Genomic DNA, 23,935 nt, shown 5'->3' on the forward strand with positions numbered 1-23,935 from the left:
GATGCTGAACGAGCATGACTGACTTTTATAAGTGCTGTGTTTAAAAATAGCGGTGTTTATGGATTAGAAAGAAATGAAATCTTTCTAAATGTGGCCATCCTGATCCTAAAGTAGGTCATGTTGCCGTGGTAAAATAGCAGCAGAGTGACCTGCTGCTGGGTTTCTGTACATGATGGTCCTCTGCCGAGTAACGCGTGTTACTCCAACAAGCGGCCAGGCTGCTATAAGAGCTGCTGCTGAAGGTCTCCTCCCGGATGAAAAAAAAAGCAATCTTCTGCTGGGTGCAGCTGGAGGAGGCTGAGCGACTGCCAGGTTACTCTCACCAGGAGCTGCCTCTCATCTCAGTGCTGGAGGGACATTCAGGGACAGCGTGTGAGGTACCAAACGGGGCAAGTCCAAAAGCGTACGGCTCTAAGCAAGTCACTTTACAATTGCTAGGCTGATTAATTTTACGCAGATTTAACCTAAAAGCAGAGATAAAGGCTGAGTTGGAGTCTGAGAGCACACAAGCAATGTGTGGGCCTTTAGGACATCATCTAGCTAATGGTCGTAGCACTTCACAGTGCTCTGTTCTCTGCAAAACAGCTGCTAGTTGTGGGACTCCACAAGTAATTCAGCAAGTTGTTCATTTTAAAAACTTGATCTCCCATTATCTCCTACCGACAAACAAGCTGGTGGATCCCGAGCTGCTTTCAAACAGTTTGGCTGAAGTGAGCTTAATTAACTTCTCCCTGGTAAGAAATCTGAAGATGATACAGAGGCTGAACTCTCTTCTTCCCTCAAAAACCTGTTCCACTAGATCAGGGTTGAAGTGTTTTGTCAGGACACGGCCGAGTGTTACAGGGAAACCGCATCAGGTGTTGTCCGGGCTGCACCTGCTCTCTGGGGACGTGCCTTACTTCAGTCCGGTGTTTTCATCACCACCATATCCATTTCAGAAAAACGTATTTATCCCAATGGAATAATGTCAACAGCCATTTTGTTCTTCCACTGTAGAGCCCCCACAAAAACTCCCACAGACACTAGAAATAGCACTGCTGTCTATTTTTAAATCATTTCTTTGCCAGCAGAATTCATTTCAGTGAAGGGTCAACAGGGTTTGGAGATCATGCTGAAACCAAGCCATAAAAGGGGCCCAACATGATGAGAAATCTTATCATTCAGTGACAGCCCTGAAGCCTCTCGGAGCTCTTTCTGCGGATGTCCTGACTGTCAGTGTCCCACTGAAGCTCTCCTAAAGCTGTTCAGGGCAGCAGAAACTCCTGTAGCAATGCAGTAGCATTATGCATCGTGCCCTGGCCTAACTCTTATTCCAGGTTTTTTTTTTTGTGTAAATCCTTTTTACTGTTTCTTGCGGAAACAAAAATCTGTCTCCTGCCTATCTTGCCTACCACAGTTCTGACACCAGTGTTCCCATTTACGTCAGATGACTATTTTGTCATGGGCAGAGGCAATGCGGGCGAGCCATCGGATGCTCAGAGCTGCCTCATGTCATTGCCCGCCACCGGTTACGCACCAAAGGACACTCAAGGCAGACTGCAGCCTTCCTAGTGCAGGGACAAGCTGACCTGATGTCTCCTGGAGGTATCCTCTGCCATGAACAAGTATTATTTACCTTCTAATCTCTGGCCTGCACCTTGGAAAAGGGCGACTGTATATTACTGTAGGTCCACAGTAAATCAAATTCTAGCCTTTGTATGATTGTACTACATACAACAAAATGGGATCCCACCCATATGAAACCTCTGAATGTTCTTGGAATATAAATGAATTATGATAAGAATAACAAATAATAACAAAAGCCCTTTTTCAAGGGCTTATCTGATTGCAAAAACAACTCAGAAAAATGGAGTTAAAGATTTATACCAGAAAGAAAATATTATATTTCAAACATGAGATAAAAATCTGCTATCAGATACTAGAACAATGTATGAACTGGGCTGTTCTACAACTGCTTGCCACTCTCAATTTGCTTATTCCTGACATGTTTACAGGATTTATGAAAAGCTCTGCGCTGTTTCAGATGGTAGGGCTCACCCTCTCTTTTTCTCACTCACCCTACGTGCATACGCCTGATGGCGACCCCCCCACCCCGACAGGCACAGGGATGGAATTTGGGAACGAGCAGAAGTTTTGAATTACATAGATTATTGTGCAAAGCACAGGAAATTAAAACCAATTAATTCCTTGTAAATACAAATGGAGCCAGACTTTCTTTTGATTTATGCTGACTTTTTACCTTCCCCCAATGGCTTATTTCCCTATTTTGCCATGGTATCCTGCACAGTCGAGAGTGAAATTCGCGGCTACTACACTGTAATACAATACGAAAGACAAATGTTTGGTGACTGCTGATAAAAGAGAAAAGGCCCCACGGTGCATTCTTTTAGCCAACTTATTAGGAGTCTTATAAAATGCTGTATCTGTTCAGAGAGAGGAAGTTAATCACTGCTCAGGTTCAAGACTGTGTAAGCAAAGTAGTCTAAGAGATGAACTGACTTATAATGTGCTCTCAAAGCTGCAGTTACTCCCCAGATAATCCAGGTAGGAGGAGAAAAGAGAGAGGAGAGCAAGAGAGATGGATTTTTTTCTCTCTTTTTCCTTCCACTGTAATGAAAACCAATGAATATTCTATTGGAGCTGAAAGAGCTTCTTGAAAGGCTAACAAGATGGAAGAGAATAGCACAGGTTCCAGCTAAAAATATTCAAAACGCTAAATAAAAAATGTCAGTAGAAGAAATGATAAGAAAAACAAGCCAGGCCTCTGCTCACAGAATGCTAAGTTGGTAGAAAAAACCCTGAGCTGGTGAAGTCCAGCAGCAAGGTGAAACTCTCGAGCATCCTTCACAATTTAGGGCTTGGAAAGTAACACATCAAATTAATTGGGAATTTGCACCAAAATGCCAGAAATCTCTCCAGCCCACGCCGTCACTGCCGGACACGTCCAAGGCCTGATCCCAAGAGACGCAGTATTCCCCCTGGGGTGGGCTTTCTCCCGCAGCCGTTCAGGGAAACTCGCCCTGCAAAACAAAGGGGGCCGCAAGTTGTAAGAAGTAATTCTCCTGAAGAAAAGGCAGAAGCAAGGGCAAACGGGGCTGCCAGCCTAACCGCTGAAGGCCAAGGTTTAGCTTGCCCTGCAGATTTGCAGGGGTTCACTGTTGTTTACCCCAGGTGATGTGACCAAACTCCCACCTCATCACTTTACCTGGAATCCCTTTATCCTTTCACTGAGACCCGGCACTTCGGATCATAGGATAATTCAGGGTGGAGGGGATCTCTGGAGGTCTCCCAGACAATCGAGCTTACTAAGAATAAGTCTAACCAAAGATCCATCTACCTTAGTATTAGAACTCTTGCTGGAGCAAATAGCAAATGCTTAGAAGAGAAACTAAGAAAAAGGCAAGTCAAGAGGGCACTTTTTCCCTATCTTGGTTTGACAGATTCAGGAGAGATGCCGAGATGCTGCTCATTCCACATGCCAGTGTTTTCACTAGACCTTAATTGTCCCTGTTTAGAGAAGTTCTGCTGGCCTCAGACTTTCCCCCCTTTTTGATAAGCATCATCTTGACACGTTGGAACCACAGGACATCAGATGTGAAGAAAGGATGTATTACACAAGTCAGTTTGAGTGTACAGCTAGCGCTAAGCAAGAAAGAGGGCAACTGAGCCTAACAAAACATTGCATAAAGTAAACTGAAATTTCATGAAAAGGAAAGAAAAGAAAAGTAACAGTTTCCACAGCTGTGGCCTGAGGGGTCTCTTCTCTTTTTGGATCTTTTGTAAAACATTTCTGGTGCCAGTCTTTAAAAACCATGAAGCGAAGCTTATTGGTTCTATTCCAGATGACTTGCGAAGAAGAGAGGCTTTTAATCATATCTGAAAGCTCCTTCAGGGCTCTGTATTTTATATATTATATGGTTTATTATAAGGCAGATTGGTTATTTCAACAGCCTCGCTATTTATGCTCAACTGTAGCTTCGGCAGAACTTTTTGCAGGAGTTTGCAGTGTGAGCCCCTGGCCAAATTCCAGCTCCCATGTGGAATCTGTCAGGTTGCAAGCGCAATGCGTGCTTGCTCCCCTTTAACTTCCGTCCTTCTCACAGTACCATCCATTTCTTCCTAGCCTGAGAACACATCTTACGAACAGCTTGGTACTGAAGCAACAGTCTATCAGATTCATTGCAAACACTGTTGATGTTCAGAAGGTGATCCAGAGCAAGTCCTCCCAAAGTGTCCCATCCCCATACTACGCTTGGTAAAATTTATAAGGGCTTCCTCGTAACTCTCAGCTGCTTGAAAATCCTGACCTAACAGACAGAGGAATAATTCCAGGTCACTGTTTTTATGCCGGGTGGATAGATCACTGAAACTAGCAGAATAAAAAGGGCAAAGAATATCTTTCAGACACAATTTAATTGTAGGTCTCTGGCGGCTAATGCAGTAACAGGAATGTGTCTGTAGGCCAGACTCTGGCATTCTACTCAGAAACATTTTTTCTTGTCTTCAAATGGATTCAGTTCACCACTTCAGGAAAATTGATTTTTTTTTCTGGAGTGAAAAGTTACTAAAAATATAGCAAGAAACAGCTTACTCTTTTGTGGACAGATTGCATTCATGCCTCAAAATATTTCTCTGCTAAATATAAAGGCCTCAAGGACTTATACATCATTAGATCAGTTAATCCATTCAGTCATCAAGTAAATATCCACCAAGGCACATGTGATGAAAATAAATATTGGTATACTTGAAATAAGAGAGAATTGGCAAGATTGTTCAGTGGTGAAGAAAGAGAACGTTACTTCTGAGAAACGGGAATAGGTCTCTCTATTCTCATGCAATTATACTTTCAAGCACTGATTGCAGGCAGAAGAGCTCATGAACACATTTGTCTACCTGGAAGAAATCTCTCTTGATTAAACCCTCTTAGTCCATTAACTACTTCTATTTATAAACGTTCAATTCATTACTTGAAAATGCAATGATTAGAATACCGAGGGCCAGACTACCACAGGTCAGCCCTGGGACGTGCGAGGTACGTTCTCTTACCGAATTCACAAGCACCAGTGCCTGTTTGCACATGCAAATGTGGGTCTCATTAAAACTGGCTCATTCCGTTGCTTTGAAATTTGACCATCAAGGCTGCAACCAGGCAGCCAAAGATCTTCTCAGTTGTGACTTAATTGTAAACATGTTTTCTCTTCCTCCTAGATGTGCCGTTTGGGTTGCAAACAGACCCGCAAGTCACAACCATTGTGGGGAGTGACGTCCGGCTGACCTGCCGGGCCTCCAGGTACATCTACACTCACCTGGCCTGGTACTACCCCTCCTCAGAGGCGGCTCTCAGCAACTCCGTGATCAAGAAAACTGACAACTATTCCATTTCTTTGACACTGGTCATTACTAACGTCACGAAGGAACAGAGCGGCCTCTACAAATGCAGAGCCCAGAACCAGCACAACAGCACCGACACTCTGGAACAGCACACTCAGCTCCTTGTCAGAGGTAGGTCCCGCCAACGGAAAAGGGCAGTGGGATGTGCTATCCAGGCTGCTGGAAGCGTTTCAAAGCAGAAGGTGCCCAGCATTTCTTAGGGACTGTCCTAATACAGACTTTGTGCTCTGGTCTGGGGTTTTTTTCACATTGCTGTGTGCGGATTGACACCTAGTCATACATATTACTCATCCAGCCACTGCTGGTTTTGTATAAAATATTTGCCTTACACAAAAAGGTGATTTCAGCTGAGTTTTCTCTTCCTGACTCCATGCTGGGTGCAGATCCAGTGTTGACTGAGGAGAAAAGGCATCGCCCACCACGTTACTAACAGCACAACTCTATCATTTGGGACTGTCACCCCAGATCTATTTGACTTTGGTAGGAGATTCCACCCACTTACAGCTGCCAGGATGATACAGGTACCTAAAGAGATTTGGACCCAGCAGATGTAATCACAAATGTCACTGGTCAAGCATGTAACCAAGTGACATGTACCAGTTATTCAGCCTAAGTGCGATGCACTTCGTTGCAATAACAGTGTTTTCTTACTTACACCCAACCCCCCAACTCTTTTCTTTTATTTTCATAAAAATAGTACCACTACAGATCCTGAAGCCTGGTTTCTTTGGCTACGGGAACATAAAGGGCAGGACATTTCTTCTGGGAGAAACTCACTGAAAATTAGTGAAGTTTCTTCTGCTTCATAGTGAAGAAAGTGAGTGATCGGCTCTAAGCCTTCTCAGAAAAAAAAATGCTGCTGGAATTGGTGAATTTATTAGCTAATTTCCAATGGTGAAGAAAAACCCAAAGCACAGAAATGGGGTAGAGCTGAAATAAACAGCAGCAAGCCAGGGTGCAGAAGACAGAGTCCTTCAGAGGTCAAATCAGACAGCGATTTTCAAATTGGCTTCTCCACTTACATTAATGGCTGATGAGACACTGCAGGGACGGCTATGCTGCCATAAGCACTTGTCACTTAGGTGACAACCAGGCTGTGCAGTGCTGGCTTCGTCCTTGTTTAAGTGAACGAGCACGTTTCCCATGCAGCCTCCTACCCCGTGCGGCCAGCAAGGCTCTCGCAGTCCCTTCCCCCTCCATGCAGGCACACGCACAAGGAGAAAATGCTTGCCCACGTCCCAGCTGTGGCTAGCACGGCTGCGATACCTGAGTGGGAGGTGATTTATTTTAAGAAATAGCCTAAGCACCTGCCTCTTCCTGAAGTGCGGAGGAAGGGACAGAATCTCACCCTGGCATTACAGCGCGCCAGCGGTTTGGCTTGTCCCCACAGCCGGTACCGGGGCCACCTGTCAGCACCATCTGACATGGAGGCACTGGGCTTCCTCTGCACTCTGCATTCAGGCAACTCACTTGTCTCTCCCCTGGCAGATATTTTTATTCATTTAGTTAAATTTCCACCTACACAGACACCTACAGATGATGGTTATGGGAAAAACACAGCTAAACTGGGAATACACCTATGGGAGAACTGGAACCTTGATCACATTCTTCTGAGAATTCCTGGGGTCTGTTATTTGTCTGGCACATGTCAGAGAGGCAACTCTTCTGGAGAAGATGTGTGGAAATGCCCCTCCAAACCAGCCCTCCTCCCCCTCTACAAACAAAGTCTTTTAAATGTACTAACACCCATCAGCTACTGTCCTTATTGCAGGTTTTATGGGTTTTTTTATGCTGTGCTGGCGATTTTATTCATTGCTTTCCTGTACCTTTTATAAATGAACATAAAGTGGAGGTTAACATGCTTTGTAGTAAGTAGATAACTGCACTCATGATGGAGGACACAAAATCCTTAGAACTGTTTCCTCTTTGCCTCCTCCTTTCTTTTTCTGCATTCACTCCGCATTTGCTCTACCCACTCACTGTCCTCTGTTTTCTTCAGAGGATGAGAAACTCAAGGAGGTTCGAGCTGAAGCCAAATCTAAGCTCAGTCAGTTTGAAAATAAGGCAAATGAACTCACCCACTCCCCCCGTAATCTTCTGGGGGATTTTTGCTACCACTTATCAACCAAATCTTTGCCACTTGCAGCCCAGAGAGGCCATGCAGGTGGGCAAAGGGGAGCGGATGGGAGAGCTGCGGGAGGTGCCTTTGGAAATCTTACTGTGTACTGTTCTCCTTTGTGACTGTAGCAAAGGCAGCACCGTATGTGATACAAAACCTCACGGATCTGGAGGTTAACATCAGCGGCAAGATCATTCTGGAGTGCAAAGTCAGTGGAACGCCAGAACCTCAGATTACGTGGAGGAAGAACGGCTACCCCATTTCAGCAGCATCAGGTGAGTGCACTTGCTTCCCGAGCACGCTGCGGTATTGCACGTAACACAGGATAATGGACTTGCAGGTTTGCCGCAAACATAGGACTTACAACTCCATGGCTACTGCAGGCATAGCCGAGTCAGGACGGTATACGCAACCTCGGAAAACCCACACGCAAATCCAAATACATCAGACCACTGCAGCAGTCTCCAGCTTGGACTTCGAGGTCAAAGCTGCCGACCGGTTGCAACCCAACGCCTGCTTATGCAGCTTGCCTTCCGCACATGGCAGCGTCCGTGTCTGCAGAGTCAGCCAGATAGTCTGCATACACTAGCATAGCATTAGTAAGTCAAGGAGTACAGTGTGCTGCTGTTCAGTCTGCTTGTGCGAGACAACAGCTTGTGTACGAAACTGAGACAGAGCCTACCTGCTCATCAGCTGGGTCTGAAAACACAAGCCTGAAGCGTCAGATATCCTTGGGGCCCGAGCAGAATATATTGCAGCAAATTGCGGGCAGTCACCTACCAGTCGGGTCCAGGGCATGCCATGACATATTACACATCCTTTATCTCCCACAACACAGTAATGAGAACGTGCTCTCAGCTCAACTGGGACAGAGCAGTATAGGTGTTACCATGGGCAGGGAGCATGGCCTCCCTTACCGGAGCCTGGAAATCCTTCTCAGCACTCTGTCCTGAGATCTCCTATAAATCATGGAGAATCCCATGTCAGTAGCTGGTCCTGTCACTTTAATTTTGCATCTTGGACTAGGTAGGAAATCTAGGATCATCCATAATTCAGATCAGACTGTTCTGAGAGAAACTCTTTATAGCTACTGAAATTTTATAAATAATTCTCAATGGACAAGTATGTAACTCATCCAACCAATGGAAACATAAATAAAATATTCGGAAAAAACACCTCAGGGTAAATATTTCAGCACAGTGCATGGCAAGTTATGTGCAGTACTCTTGTTAACAACAACAGGATTCATAGGCAGAACATCCAGAAACGCAAAACGTCCTTCCCTTTTGGATTCAAAGCCTGACCTGTTTCTCTGTTTCTGCCCCAAACATATCCTCAGTGAAACAAATGAGCTCTCAGGTTTGCGCCACAAATCAGGAAACATTAGATGTGGAAAATTAATCAGGAAAATTAAATGTAGAAAAGCCTCACATAGGTCATATCCCTCTTCCCACTCCACCTCTAGCCGCCGGCTGCCTGCGAATCCAGGATTGCTCCACACAGTGATTTTTCCAGGGATGTGCATAACCTGATTTCCATGATCCACATGTTAGAACTGCCATCACTTCCCACAGCCTCCAAGACATCGGCTTTCTCCAATAATCTCACTGAGTTCTCTTTTTTCCCCAGTGTATCTTATTGCTATCAGAAAACCTATCTTCCCATCACTTCACTAGCTGCCATAGAAGTTTTCTCAGGCTCTGTCCGCTCATAATAAATTAACAGCCACACTTGCTGTTGGTTAAATGATCCCCAAGTAATTTACACAGGTATTGAGGAGAAAAAAAAATGTCAGGGAAAGGCTGTTGCCAGACCACAATGAGGAGCATAGTGTGAAAATGCCTCCTAACAACAGCGCGTACCAGGCCTGCAGGGATGCGGGCCGACTTTCAGTTCTCTGCCTCCTAAAACCTCCTAGGTTATTGTGATAATATTAACCGAAATCCCTCACAACAGGAATTTCCATGGAAAATAATACCCTGGTCATTGAGCGAGTGAAAAAGGATGATGAAGGGCTCTATGAATGCAGGGCATCCAACGACATGGGCCAAGACAGCACATCAGCCTTCATTAAAATACAAGGTGAGTTCCCAGCTAAGGCGGAACGCATGTATTGTGTTGGGCTGGTGAGAACTGTCGTTCACTCATGGACTTTGGCTACATTTAACATTGGGTTGTACATTTAACCTACAGGTTCTGAGGAGAAATCCAACATTGAAGTTATCATTTTGGTCTGCACTGGTCTAGCTGCTACCCTCTTCTGGCTTCTTCTGACCCTATTCATTCGGAAACTCAGAAAAGTAAGAGAGCTTCCACATTGCGCAAAGGGTCTGGGACTGGGCCCAGTGTATGCGTAGCATCAGAGTCTAGGGCCAAATGCTTGGGACGGATGGTAGAAAAACTGTGCAAAATGTTCCTATAAAATTGCAGTCCAAGATTTCTGCTGATAGTCCTTTGACTTCTCAAGAGATCACTTGCACTTGTGAGATTTCTGCCCACTTCCATGGTACCATAAAATCAGGCTCCCCCCTCTTTATGAGTCTAAGTGGCTTGCAAGATTTGGAAACCAAAAAAAACCCTAAATCCCCTAAAATGAGGGCTTGATTTCAGCACTTGTCCAATAAGATTTCTCTGAAACACAGGTATTAAAGGGGGCCCTGTTTTAAGAAAGATCCTAGGATGTTTGCTCTAGAAATGAGCTCAAACCACACAGCTTATTTTGTCTCCAAGTCTTGCTATTCTTTCATCTTTCTTTCATGACTCAAAAAAGTAAAGTTTCAGTAAAGTTCCAAGGAATTTAGGTCTGTTTTTCCGAAAACAAACAGTAAACAGAAAGGCAACCACAGCTCTCTGCTCTGAAGCTCACCAGACTACAGTTCCAGTGCTCATCCCTAATACTGGAGTAAAATTTCCCCTCCCATTGCAAATACAGTGATTAAATTAATGTTTTCCTCCTTGACCTCAGTTTAAGAGAGTTGTGGACAACAGCGAATTTCCTCTTACATTTGACACCCATGCAGGGTGCTCACAGGACCCACCAAATCACGGTTTCCCACTGAGCAGCATTAGAAGTAGCAGTTTGCACCAGCTTTCAAGTTTAAATTGTAATAAGCAATAGCCATGAAGCGGACAACGGGAGACTCAAGCCTGTGAAACAAAACACTACAAAAATGCCAAGATGCTCCATAGTGCACCGGGCGGTACAACTCGTGGAATTCCCGGAGAAAAGCACGGATTTCCTTTAATAGATACAGGTAGAAGGCAGTGATAGATTTTGGGTCCTCAGAGTGTTTACCGACATTAATCAGTGACTCTTCCCAACACCCATGAGTGGCAGGCACACATAAATATTTATTTCGCAGATATAAAAAAAAAGAGAAGCGGGAAGCTGAAGTGATGCATTCATGGTTCAGAATAAATTTCAGAGCTAAGCCTGGAATTCAGGGAACTCCCCAGCCAGCCCTCACTCTTGTAGACGACAGCTCTCCCATTAGAATTGCAGGGTAAATACTGTGAATAATTTCTCCACACCCTGTTTTTAGCCTGATGCCACAGATATTAAAACAGGATACCTGTCAATTATAATGGATCCAGAGGAAATGCCTCTTGACGAGCAGTGTGACCGTCTTCCCTATGACAGCAGTAAATGGGAGTTCCCAAGAGACAGACTGCGGCTGGGTGAGTGGTTTGGGTGTTATTACTGTAAAGAATGACGATTTCTAACGTTCCTCGATTTCAGTGGATCTGTTGTATAACCCAAGAAGCAGCCTATCATTTAGTGCCAGTGTACTACCATCCTTGGGGAGAACTGGCAGTGAGTCACAGAATTCAGGATCATCCTTAGTGGGGGGTGAAGCAAGGGATTTGGTAAGAAAAGCAAAGATGATGTCTCTCTCAAAATAGCTACCACCTCTTTTTCTTTCTTGGAGAAGCGAAGCCAAACTCTTGACAGGGAAGAAAGGTACCTCCAGGTACTGTCCCTGCCAAAAGTATGGTTTCACACCCATAAAGGAAAAGGGAAAGAGAATCAGTCTGAAAGGTGAGAGTCTTTCAGTGAATTTTGTTTTGGACAAATCTACCAATTCATCCAATAATCAATTCCTTATCAACCACTTAAACTTGGCTTTGAGTTGTAAAGAGCTATCATGAAAAAAATGAACCAAATTTCATTCAACAGCTCAGCTCACTGGATGATGGAGCAAGAAAATGCAAAAAGCAGGTTGTGTTTGTATAGAGAAACAGTAGCATCTGTGTGCAATGATGAGCGCAGGGAATATATCTGTAGTTGTGTGTGCTCTTGGAGCTTTAGCTGGAAAACACGGAAGACGGAGGAAGACAGACAAAAATAACAAAAAATGAGATGATGGTGGGACATAGGGTCAAACTAGCAGAACCAAAAAGCCAGACCACGATGCCCAGCGTACCCTGCTGCATTGTGCGTCAGAGCCCTTAGAGCACCCTAGGTAACGCAGGCATGAAAATTCAAATGAAAGGGAAAATGAACAAAGATTATCCTCTTAAATTCCATTTAGTATAGCTTTTACATCAAATAAATGTCAATAACTGACGGGTTAAAGGGTTCTGACCACCTGAGTGCCTTAGCTGGCTATCTCCATGACTGTGATTCATGAGAGATCAGGGTTCCACAATTCTGTGTTTAACCAGGCTCTGACTTTCCTAGGCTTCAGGACAACTATACATAATGGTTTTACCCTTAAGACATATATATATATTCAGCCTTGCCTGCAGCTGAATGCAGATTTATTTATTCTACTCTGTTCTATCACATACTGTATTGCATTAAAGTCATATGGATATAAATCAAACCGTTTATATCCATATACTGCAAATGTGCGATACAGGCTCCTATTGACTATCGGTCTACGTCTACGTTATGCCTGGGCACTGGAGTCCTGTATTTCTTGCATAGCTGAGAACGCATGTTTCCCTCTTATCTGATGCAGACTGTCGTAAGTCCCCTTTGGCTCATTCTCGACTCTTGCTTCTCTAGGTAAAACTCTGGGTCATGGTGCTTTTGGGAAGGTGGTGGAGGCGTCTGCTTTTGGCATTGATAAATCTTCAACCTGCAAAACAGTTGCCGTAAAAATGCTTAAAGGTACATATCCCTCTGAGATTCTCACAAGACTCCTCAGGGAACCTGCGGGCAATGAGGTTTCCAGTTCTCAGCTCCAAACCAGTCCCAAGTTCATTGTGTTCACAAGGGAGTGGGTTTGTCATATGGGAGCAATTAGTCATTATACAGTGGATGTTAACGTGTAGGAAATGACAAGTGGGCTCCATGCTGTGCTGCTGATTAAGTCTTGTATTCCTAGAGGAGGAAAACAGCAGCTTCCAGATCTGTGGGGTTAGGAGGGAAACAGATTACAGAATGTAATTACATTAGATAGTCTGAAATTGGATCTAAGCCTTCGATCACAGCCCTTCCAGATGCAGAACAGTTCAAGGGGTTGGAAAAAAAGCAATGCCAAGGGAGTGAATTAGAGACAACTTGCTTGCAATTATTGAAATTAAGGAAAGCTTTTACCATTCAGTGGTGGGGAAGAGGGGGAACTTGGAGACTATTCTTGCACATCATATTTACATACAAAGCCTCTGCAGACACCTTATGAATAAATGCATCAGCCAGTACATTGCCTACTTGGGTTGGAGGTTTTTCACTGTTCACTTAGGATTTTTTTTCAAAGGTACAATCGATGCTCACTGGATGGCTTTTCACAGCCCACATTGCTCTGCATTGCTGCCGCATGACAGTATTAACCCCTGCAATGCCATGATTCAGGAACTTCTGTCAATGTATTTGGCTTCTGTTGCTAGCTGCCTCTCCCGATGCTCTGCTGCTTCCCATCTCTCTGAAATTGCAAAAACATCAGTTTGTCACCTGTCTGGACCTCCTCTGAATCTGATCTCCCTTCTCTGCATTAGTCAGTAGATCTTCAGATCATCTCCTCTCCTGCTGTTGTTTCGTCTGTTCCATGTCCATCTCCAGATCCCTGAAATATCCTAGAAGCCCCTGATCCAGACGCACTCCCTTCCCCATCCAAAACTTCCTGCCCTGGATAGCTCTGGGTTTTCATTCACTTCCACGCTGTGTTTCCCAACTGATCCTCATGTCAACTCTATCCTGCCTGCACATATTCAGCAAACTATTAGACAGTTCTTCCACCATTTTACGCCTTCCTTCCCCAGTGGAGGCAATAGCCTCCGGCTCTAACCTGCCCCTCCCCAACTAACAGGCCCATAATTCATCACTTTCCTGAATAAAGCAGATCCTCTAGTGTCAATCCATTCAGGGAAAAAAAAGGCTCTGGAGATGTCTGCATTTCTGTAATTGTAGCATTATCTGTCATTTCCATGAAGCAGGCTGGTATCGGTTCTGGGTTGAAGGCATAAAACTTAACGTGCAAGATTATCTGAAACACTTCTGAGGCTGTTCTGTTTAGATTTTGCCAGGCATGTGTGCCAGCTCATGCCAGGGTAAATCAGGAGTAATACCACTCATGTACACACCCATCTACGACACTGTGGACTGAAGAAACCTTGGGCTTGGAATAGCTCCTTCTTTATGACACAATGGGGTGAAAGATTTGTTTATGGAGCATTCTACAAACAGATAAAGAGGCTACATTTGTCTCACCAAATGATCTGTTAGGTAACTGTTTCTTCATACTTAAATCTTACATGATGCAAAGGCAAAAACAGAGGAAAGAGGACACAGGCCCTTTTGTTAATATACATCATGAAAGTTTTGGAAAGAAGGCAGAGGAAAGAAGCCAGCATCTGAACAAGGTTCTGGTCTGAGAGTGCCTTCCTCAGCTTTGGCAGCAAGAGAGAATGAAACTACAGTATAACCGGCTAGCCAGTGCTTCATCAAATGTCAGGTTCATGGTTCACACACAAATGTGGCCCTCTCTGCTTTTCTGGAAAATGTATTTCTTGGGTCGATGAGATCTCACGGGGCTGACATTTAGTAATGCTGTACATCCTCCAGTACATTTTGGGACCCAACTTACAGATGTGTTGGATTCCTCCATCACCTGCAGTGGAGAGTTGCTCAGTACCGTGGAAAAATATATTCTGAGGTATTGTAAAGAAGTACTACTAAACTGCACATCACCATTAACGATGGAGAAGCACGTTCTTCTGTGTGCTATTGTTGCTTGGAATGGTTGGGTTTTCCTTTGCTAAGCTTGCAAAATTCAGCCCTTGCAAAGGCTCTCTGGTATCTGATTTGGGGGGAGGGTTCTCCTACAGGACAGTAACCCTCCATAACCCATGCTAGAGAAAGGAAGAGTCACTCAAAAGATAAAGGTCAACAGACAATAAAACGGATGAATTATTATCTGTTTAAGAGTCTGAAAAGCAAAGATACTGCAAAGTAACCTGGGTGGGTTTTGTTTCCAAGTATAAACAGGATCTTGCTGTGTCCTGTTGAAAATATCCTGTTGTGTAAAGATGATTTTTTTCCTGTTTATCTTAAGCAGAATGTGCAACTACTAATGAATGCAAGGCTTTAATGTCTGAACTGAAGATCCTCATCCATATAGGACATCACCTGAATGTAGTCAACCTGCTGGGAGCCTGCACCAAAGCCGGAGGTGAGAAGTCCTCAGTAAATAAGGAGCAAAGAAGAAACACCTTGCAGATACAACGGTGTTTGGATGTATCTGTGGCGGAGTCCAAGTCTCATGCGCACACAGTTAATGCAAGCACAAGCATTTCTACCTCTCTGCTCATAGGAGAGCTTCTGCTACTGCAGAATATGGCTGCATTTCATCACTGGTTTCTGAGCATCTTCCTCCAGCCAGTGGTGTCACTTCTCTATTTTCTTTTTCTCTGTCCTTTGTAAGCTTGTTTACAAAAGGGATTATGGACTGAAGGGAGGCAAGATCCTTAATTGCAATTGGGTGCCCAATTCCTCCACACAGTCACTACTGATCATTTCAAAGGTTCTTCCCTCTTCTTCCCTGCCTTATCAGGAGGATGCACCAGGCTGAGCACTTAGCTGCTTGAGGCCTCCTCCTTTCCCAAGCACTTCACCCTTGCTGGGAAAACGCAGGCAGTTTTTGCGTAGTACACAGGAAGCCTGAAGCAGTCCAAAGCTGAACGGGGCAACAGCACGGACTTCCAAGGGGCTGAGCTGGCACAACTGGCTGTACATCACACAAAGAACCTGCTGCAAAGCGCAGACTTAAACAAAGGACTCCATAAATCTTAGACCTTTGTCACTAAAACATCCCTTCCCCTACTGCCATACAAAGCATCCTTGTCTGTTACTATACTGTGCTTGAACTTCAGGGTAGCAACTCTCAAAGATGCCTCTTTACTGCTTACAATGAACCTGCAAAACAATCCCCAAAGGACAGATTTAGGAGGGCTGAGGACAAAAAAAACAGAGTAAAATAAATGAAGGGGAAAGAGCGACAGAGATGGTGCACGTCTGTTGTCATCTGAGACTCCGAAGCTATCATCTTCCCAAAGAACATGTAGTTGTCCAGTCACGGGGGAAAAAAGAAAACTTCAGTGAGGTAGATCTGGTGGGATGCCAGGAAAGAAATCTTCCCTCCAGCAAGATACTCCCAGTTCCTCGAGGAGCAGTGAGCAACCAGCAACCACAGACACTGCTGTAATCCAGGAGCCATCAACAGGGAACTCGCAGGAACTGGGGCACTGCAGACCCCAAAAGCTTGTCTGGGAGGATGGCCAGCTTTAGCTGGAGGCTTTTAAGACTCAGATGCATAAGCAAATAGCCTTTGCTGGGGACGGTGAGTAGGGGGGAAGTAACATGATGAATGCTGGTGACTCTCCTCTCCTGTCAAGTCAGTGAGGTGGCTTGATACAAACAGGTACCTAAAACATGGCAGCATTACTAAGAGGTCAATAGTTTGTAACCAAAGCGCTAATTCGGCCACAGATTTCTAGTTCTGTAGTAAAATACATCTCAGTAACGGATCAAACACCGTGATTGTCCAGTCCCTGAGGGCCTTTTTCTCCTGGGAGTCCCTCAGTTTCCCATTCTCCACCCTGCTCCATCCTGATTGCCCCCCTGGGTGAGGAGGCAGCCCTCACTCTTCCCTGCTAGCCGCCCAGAAAAACCACCGATTACCCTGGGGAGCCGTGGACGGAGCAGAGCGGCGCAGCACGGCCTTGCAGGGCACGGAGGTGCCTCCCGGCAGGCGCTGCCCTGTTTACCTCTGAGCAATGCAACTGCAGACTAAAGAAAAACAGCCTTCAGCTCTCAAGACAGACACTGGGATAAGAGTTACTATTAAAATGCCATTGCAGAATACAGTGCTTTCTCCTTCCTTGTTAGGTTTTATGTAACGATATAACAGTATTCCTGATGAAGACTGATATTAAGTATGCACATACATTATTTTAACAATATAACAAATAACAAATTTTAACACCTTGGCTGAGTGTCTGATGTTAAGCAGTTAGAACTAATGCATAGTATATGCTTTAGAATGAGGAAACAGAATATGGAGAGGCCATGTCTAGTGCACTGCCAGATCCCAGCACGGCTGCCTGTAAGCCCAAGCGAGCAGCGTTGTGTGGTCAGCAGTGGAACCGCTACCAGCTCCGCTTTTGGGCCAGTTGTGTTTTTGCAATCACTGGTACAGTGTGCTGAAGATGTTACAGCTGTGGTCAATAGGAACTGGAAGTCCTGAACAGCCCAAAGGTGTTCCTTCCCCCCTCGACCCCTCCGCTCTCCCTTACAGCCCTGCTCTCAGCCCTTCCACTCGATACTGTATGCATCAGGCCGGACCAAGGAGGCAGACGCAGTCCAAGTCTGTATGCGCGTTTCTGACACAGCCAGATGGAAGTGCTGCTTAGAGCCGCCTCCTTCCCCAGTGGCCAAGTGCAGCTCTCAGCACGGCTCCTTTGAAGGTCACATTCCTAAGTCTGAACTATGGACATTCTAGACAGAAAAAGGTTTCTGGATGTGAAAGTCTGGTTGCTTAGGATTGATAATAATACACGTTCATATGCATTCTAGTCCCACGATTTCACCTTATCTTACATTTGATGATTACACAAAGCAGTGGTTATGCTAAAGGTAGAGAATGTAGCTTTTCCCTTTCCTAATGGCTCACACTGAAACATAAAAGCATTTTCAAGCAGATCTTAAAACTATGCATAATTGTATAAAAGCAGCAATTGCACTGAACTCTACAGTAGCTTGCACAGAAATGAGAAAGGAAGGAATTGATACGACTTTTCAGGCTTTCAAAAACTTCAGATTAAATATTTTTGCAACTTTTGATTTAGATCTGTCTGTGATCCTGCGTACTTCTATTGCCTCTAGCGGCATCAGCTCCACCCAAACCAAACCATTGCAAAGGCAGCAGAGAAAAACGAAGACTGCTCCATGCTATGGATCTATGTATTGAGTAAAACAACCTTAGCAGCACATGGGATTGTATATTCTTATTTATCATGCTGAATTTTCCTTTGTTTCTAAATAAGGAGTAAATAGCAACTGTTACTATCTAATGGGGAAACTAAGAACCAGTACTGTATCCCCTCCTCTCCATATCCACTACTGATTGTGTGCCTCTGGAGTGTCACTTCTCTGTTTCCTAATCTCCTCACCTGTATAATGGGAATGACAGTATTTACTCATTTTGAAGAGGATTTGTGGGGATAAGTTAGTATTAAGTGCTTTGAAGTGCTTCAAAACTCATTTGACTTTCACTGTCTTTTTAGGTCCTTTAATGGTCATAGTAGAATACTGCAAATATGGAAATCTGTCCAACTACCTAAGAGGAAAACGCGGAGATTTCATTGCATACAAGGTAAAAAAAATGACAGGCTTTTCATAGTCACAAGGCAGAGAATTAACAACCACTGACCACAAGTTGGATTTTTTTCTGCATTGGCTCTGAGACAGTTTGGTATTTATAGAGGCACCTTATTTTCTCACCACGTTTCAAATTGTATGAGCAAGAAAAGGAAACTGTTTTCCCTGCAATATCTCGCTCCCATCCTCTTCTCTTCTAGCACCTACTAAAGAATTAGTTGCAAACACCCGAGCACTCAAGTGCATTTGAGAGAGAGGGGGAATTACTTGTGAGACACTACCCAGCGCAAGGCGGGCAACAAAGTAGTAGTGAAAAACTGGTATTAACTGAACTAGGAGAAGGTGGACCCTCCCAAAATACAAGACCAGTTTGGGGATTTTTGTTTCTAGCCCCCCCCGCTACCGAACGCAGCTCACCCTTCATCACCTGCTCATTCCCATCTTATGTGTTTTCCCTTCCCCTGTGCCAGCCTAGAAGTCCGTGCTGTATGCAGCAAACTGGAGCACGAGCACGGTCTGTGTTAAAACTAAGCAAACGGTTTGGGTTTCCAAAGGGTTGTCTGCATCCAGACAAGCATTTGTGCTAGCACAAACTGGGCTAGGACATGGGGGAAGACACAGGAGGCCAGAAATCAGCGATGGGGAGAGGATGGGAATACCTCCTCGTTGTGAAAATACAGCGTCGAAAGGGCTCTCTGATCTAAGCCCTGCCAGAAACCAGAGCCTCCCTAAGATCATTTTCCCGGATGATTCTATTATTATTATTATTATTATTATTATTATTATTATTATTATTATTATTATACCTATTGTGTACAGGCACAAAAGTACATAAGGTACTCTGTGTAAAAGAAGATTTTCCTTTCCTGGTACAGTCACTCAAAATTTGTTTTCTCACTATTGTTTTCATGAATTGCAGGGACTGGTTATGTCTCACTCCCCAGGAGAGGGTGAGACTGATGCATTTCAGTGCACATCAGGCACATACCTTACCTTGAACTGTGATTTTTAGCGTGGTTTCCTAAGAAAGGAAGAGGTACAGAATTACAATATCTCTCTGCTCATCTCTCAGTCTCAGCTGACCAGCTTCCAGCTAACTTTTCTGGTGGAACATGGCTATCAGTAAAATGGGAGGTTCTGTACGAATAAATAGAAAACCAGGCTTCATTAGTTCTGCTATTCAGGGAACACCGTGTTCAAACACGTTTTGAGCTCGTCTCCAGAGGACGCTTTCTCCATATGCCGTTCTTTTACATATTTTGAATGCCCAGGCATTGAATCATCCAAAGCTAAAATTCAGTTTTCTACCACTTCTAGTCCCAGGAAAACTCTGACCAAGCAGAGAAAAGCCTGGATGAGTCCAACAGTGATTTGACCGAACTGATCAAGAGGCGCCTTGAGAGCGTAGCCAGCACAGGAAGCTCCGCCAGCTCGGGATTTATTGAAGATAAGAGCTACAGTGATTCAGAAGAGGATGAAGAAGGTAAAAGAAACCTACCTAATCCCAGATCTTTTATTATAGAGATTTCTGTGACTTGGCTAGTGCCACACACACTGTCATGCACTTTACAATCCCTTACACAGCTTGACTTGCTCCTGAAATCACAAGTTCTTTCTCTTGCCTGTGCCTCACTCCAACTTTCTCACAAAAAGAGACTTGCAATAATGTATGCATATAAAAGCTGCTCCTGTTGTGTAAGAGGAGTAATAGCCATATTTTACCAGATTTGTGGGGCCCGGCTGTCCCCAGTCTCGTCACTCGCTCACTAGAAATAGTTTCCCTCACTTTTATGCCCAGCTGCTGGTTTCCCCACAGCTAAATGACATGATCGATGTTGGTTGGAGATTTTTAATCACCTTATCTTCTGCCTCTAGGCCAGTGGTTCCTAAACCACAATTGTAATCCTAGTAGAGAACTCATGGAACAACACTTAGATGCAGGGCTGGGGTCATCAGCGAGCAAGTGGCACCAGCGCCAAAAACGTCTGTAACTGTTTCTCTAGTGTTTTGCTGTGTCTGTGATCTCTCCTAGATGCTGAAGATCTGTACAAGCGGCCCCTGACTTTGGAGGATCTGATTTGCTATAGCTTCCAAGTGGCAAAAGGCATGGAGTTTCTCGCCTCCCGAAAAGTGAGCTCATTAAAACGTCAGGGCTGAACTTCTTTCACAGAATCATGAGTATCTGATATGAAGAAATCCAAATATACTTTTGAGCCTGAGTAATCTGCTTTTTGCTCTGATATTAAAGCGTTGGAGATCACATTAGGCCTGGTGGTTAAGCAATACGTAGCACTGAAGGAGTTGTGAAGGAATATCCATCATATTCTTGGCCACAAGGACTGGCATCTGTAACAGGAGAGTTTAGATAGAAGGAGCAAATACAGATTGTAAGACCATTTGTGGAACTGTCTCATAAATAAATGCAGAAAAGGCTTCTCATAGAGAAAGATCCTTCTAGTACAGTAAACAAAAGTACTACTGAAAAATGAAGAGGGAGTATACAGCTATTTATTTAGCTTGTCAGTAATGTTGGAGACTATCAGCAAAGTCAGCATCTCTTTTTGATAAAAAAAAAAAAGTATGTTTGTAGCCTATGGAACACCTGTTTTTGAAGTAAATTGAATGTAATACACATGCCAAAGCACGCACAAATCTGAGAGCGCGCACGTACCGCACAGCTGCCAGGGCAGCACACACCGCAGTCACGAGCACAGTAATCGCCTGCGTGCGATCACCCCCGTCTCACACACGCTCATGGCACTGCATTTGCAAACGTAGCGGCAGCTGCTTTTTGACCTCTCCCAAATTTGCCGCAGAACAATTAACTGGAAAATGGCACTCCATAACCGTGGAAGTTATTTCACATAGAAAAATCAGAAAACTAACTGTAATACTTGGCTTGTTCCCCGAGTTATTTTCTCTTTTGCATAGGACAGTATATTTGCAGCAGATTCCCCCCCACATTTCCCCTCTCTAAGCTGCTCACAACAAAAGTTCCATTATCTTTCCATTTCCAAAGAAGGCCTCAAGCTTTCCACTCGAGCAGTGGCTCGTTGTCCAGGCAGACCCTCTGATCTTGCCTGTCCTCATTCCTTCACAGTGCATTCATCGGGATTTGGCAGCGAGGAACATCCTTCTTTCAGAGAACAACGTGGTTAAGATCTGTGACTTCGGACTAGCCAGGGATATTTATAAAGACCCTGACTACGTACGGAAAGGAGATGTAAGTGGAAGAAACTCGAAACGCTAATCACAAGTTTTTATTCCCCTAGGGCCTGAGCAGATTAGTAACAGCATTTCTGGCAACGTGTTGTGTCTTTTGCATTCTTAGGCAAGACTTCCACTCAAATGGATGGCTCCAGAAGCTATTTTTGACAAAATTTACACAACACAGAGTGACGTATGGTCTTTTGGAGTGCTGCTATGGGAAATATTTTCTCTAGGTAAGAATGGTTTAAAACTTTTTTCCCTCTAATTTATAGCTCTATTGCTATGAAAAGCTTTAAACAAAAGACGATAGCGTGGTGCCATGTTTCTATTTCAGTTAGTACAATTGCACAGCGCAGATCCGGTGCAAAATAAAGTCACTGGACTGAAGTCAATGAGAACTCCACCTGGCAAAGTGCATGAAAACAGCGAATACTGGAAGGAGGGCGGGGGGGACACCAAAACAAAAGCCAAACCCCTGGACCTAACATTTGTAATAATTGAAACCAACAGAGCACAGAGATAATGCAAGCCTCTGCTGCTCAGGAGTGAAATGTTTCTTTGGGAGCAATGAAAAAGGTTCCCTGTCAAACCATATTTTCCCCTAAGCAGTCGGCTTCAGGAACCCCCGCAGCTCTCGGGCTGCGGAGGATTACGCTGCTGCTGACACAGTGGGCTGATGTTGCTAGTGGCAGCCCATGGAACACAAGGGAGTTTGCCCACATGACATTTTATCCCAGCTTGATTATCTTCCCCACCAAATCTAAGACAGATTTTCTAAGTAAGAAAAATGTATTGGCAGCAGCTGCCATCAGGTTGATAGGAGAACCAGTGCTGGACTCTGCATAAGCCATTTTGGCAGCAAACAGGTAGAACGCATACTCTTCTGGCCATATCATTTGCAAACCACAACATTTTTGAAAGACTAGTGATGGTGTTCTTTACGTACTATAGATTTCATCTTATGGTGCTGTTAGAAATCTCAGCCTCACTGACATCTGGTTACTGTCCAGCAGATAAAGCCCTGAAATTCAGACAAGCAGTCTTACAGACAGTCGGACTTTGCCGCTCTCAAATTCTCCTTGCAGAGTGGCAAGTTTTGTTTTCCTGAGGGAATTTAGGAATGTCAGCTCTGGCTTTTTAATCAGCATTTGCAGACAAAAGAAAACAAGAAGCATTGTCAACTTAAGCTGCTGAATTTTAAAGCAAACTCTGTAATCTCCTACTGTCTTTGGTTCATGGATCAGTTGAAATTAGTGATCGGGCTCAAGGGGCCAAGTCCAGATCTGGATGCAAAGTCTGGAGCTGTTTCTATCCTAATCTTTATTTAGGGCTGGCTGCAAAGATCACAACCTGATTTCAGTCCAAGTCTTTGGTTTGGACTTTTCTCTAGTTTGTATCAGCATGCAAAACAAAGTTCGTACTCAAACGGTTAAAACAAGTGGTAGTTGTCGCTTTCTCTGGAGTTCAGTCCTTTTTATTTAGAGTTCTGTTACTCTGGTGTAACACCTCCCTGGCTCTGTAACAGCATCACCTGCTGCACGTGTTTTGAAACACCACAGAAAGACGAAGCTCCAGAAGCACGGGCAGTGCCCCAGTTCCAATAGATTATTCAAGAAGATGTGTTAGCATTAGCATGCAGAGACGCTCAGAGGGGACAGTCTCTCCATTGGGCATCTCCGAGGAACCAAATGAACTGACTACTGATGACTGGCAAGGACCACTGCAGAAGGCAAACTGTTTACACCATTCCCAAAGGTCCTGACAGAGTTTAAGAGATGCAAACTTTGGGTCATTTGGCCTTTAATACTGAAGACTAATAAAAATTAAAATACAGTCACTGAAATTCATCCCTATTTTTAACTATTTTTAAAAATAATTTACCTAGTTTCTTTTAATTTTAGATAGCCTCTTTTCTTAATGAAGGTGCTTACTTTGAACAATAGACTGTCCTCTTCTGAATTCAGAGGAATCTACTCAATTGCTCCAAGGGCTGCCATCCGTAGAGCAGCCTCTGCCCTCGTTATGACGTAGATCACAAACGACTTTCTTCAATCCGTGGCACCGATTCAAAAGCAGTCATTTTCTCTAAGAGGGTTTTTCATGCAGATCATCCAGGCATGTCTGCGGTTTGGCACTACTCACATCTGCAGCTCACACGATAAATATTTAATTAAGGATTTGTGTCACCGATTGAACTCTCTTATATAAAAGTTTTACAGATCATTGCGAGCCAGGGGATGGAAGTTATTTGTTGTTGCTACAGGGTATGCTTTGGCTCCCATTTACAACTGCTGCTTTTTACTGGGTCCCACGGACTTAGCACCCTCTAAAAAAGGAAAAGATACTGATTAGCAAAATGCACAGTTTGGGTTGGACATGGGCCCTTTCGGGGC

At 44.2% G+C, this 23,935-nt stretch overlaps 1 protein-coding gene and 1 long non-coding RNA gene across 6 annotated transcripts in view; one reads left to right on the top strand and one right to left on the bottom strand.

Moving 5' to 3' along the window:
- Positions 1 to 23,935, bottom strand: part of LOC148056643 (uncharacterized) — a 207,037-nt gene that overhangs the window by 163,325 nt on the left and 19,777 nt on the right. The gene's annotated exons all lie outside the window — the stretch shown is intronic.
- The window catches only part of LOC104021082 (vascular endothelial growth factor receptor kdr-like), a 142,137-nt gene that overhangs the window by 92,717 nt on the left and 25,485 nt on the right, over positions 1 to 23,935 (top strand). Inside the window, exons 13-24 of one of the 2 annotated variants that reach the window (XM_009474572.2) lie at positions 5,209 to 5,502; positions 7,639 to 7,785; positions 9,467 to 9,592; positions 9,704 to 9,810; positions 11,053 to 11,188; positions 12,522 to 12,626; positions 15,010 to 15,126; positions 18,239 to 18,327; positions 19,650 to 19,815; positions 20,365 to 20,462; positions 21,433 to 21,555; positions 21,664 to 21,775. In XM_009474572.2, the coding sequence (XP_009472847.1) occupies positions 5,209 to 5,502; positions 7,639 to 7,785; positions 9,467 to 9,592; positions 9,704 to 9,810; positions 11,053 to 11,188; positions 12,522 to 12,626; positions 15,010 to 15,126; positions 18,239 to 18,327; positions 19,650 to 19,815; positions 20,365 to 20,462; positions 21,433 to 21,555; positions 21,664 to 21,775 (1,620 nt within the window). The remainder of the gene's footprint in view (positions 1 to 5,208; positions 5,503 to 7,638; positions 7,786 to 9,466; positions 9,593 to 9,703; positions 9,811 to 11,052; positions 11,189 to 12,521; positions 12,627 to 15,009; positions 15,127 to 18,238; positions 18,328 to 19,649; positions 19,816 to 20,364; positions 20,463 to 21,432; positions 21,556 to 21,663; positions 21,776 to 23,935) is intronic. The other variant, XM_087748360.1, reaches the window with a different exon arrangement.

The sequence above is a fragment of the Nipponia nippon genome, unplaced genomic scaffold, assembly GCF_047370975.1.
Source record: "Nipponia nippon isolate SJK-2023a ecotype South Korea unplaced genomic scaffold, ASM4737097v1 scaffold_12, whole genome shotgun sequence".
Lineage (NCBI taxonomy): Eukaryota > Metazoa > Chordata > Aves > Pelecaniformes > Threskiornithidae > Nipponia > Nipponia nippon.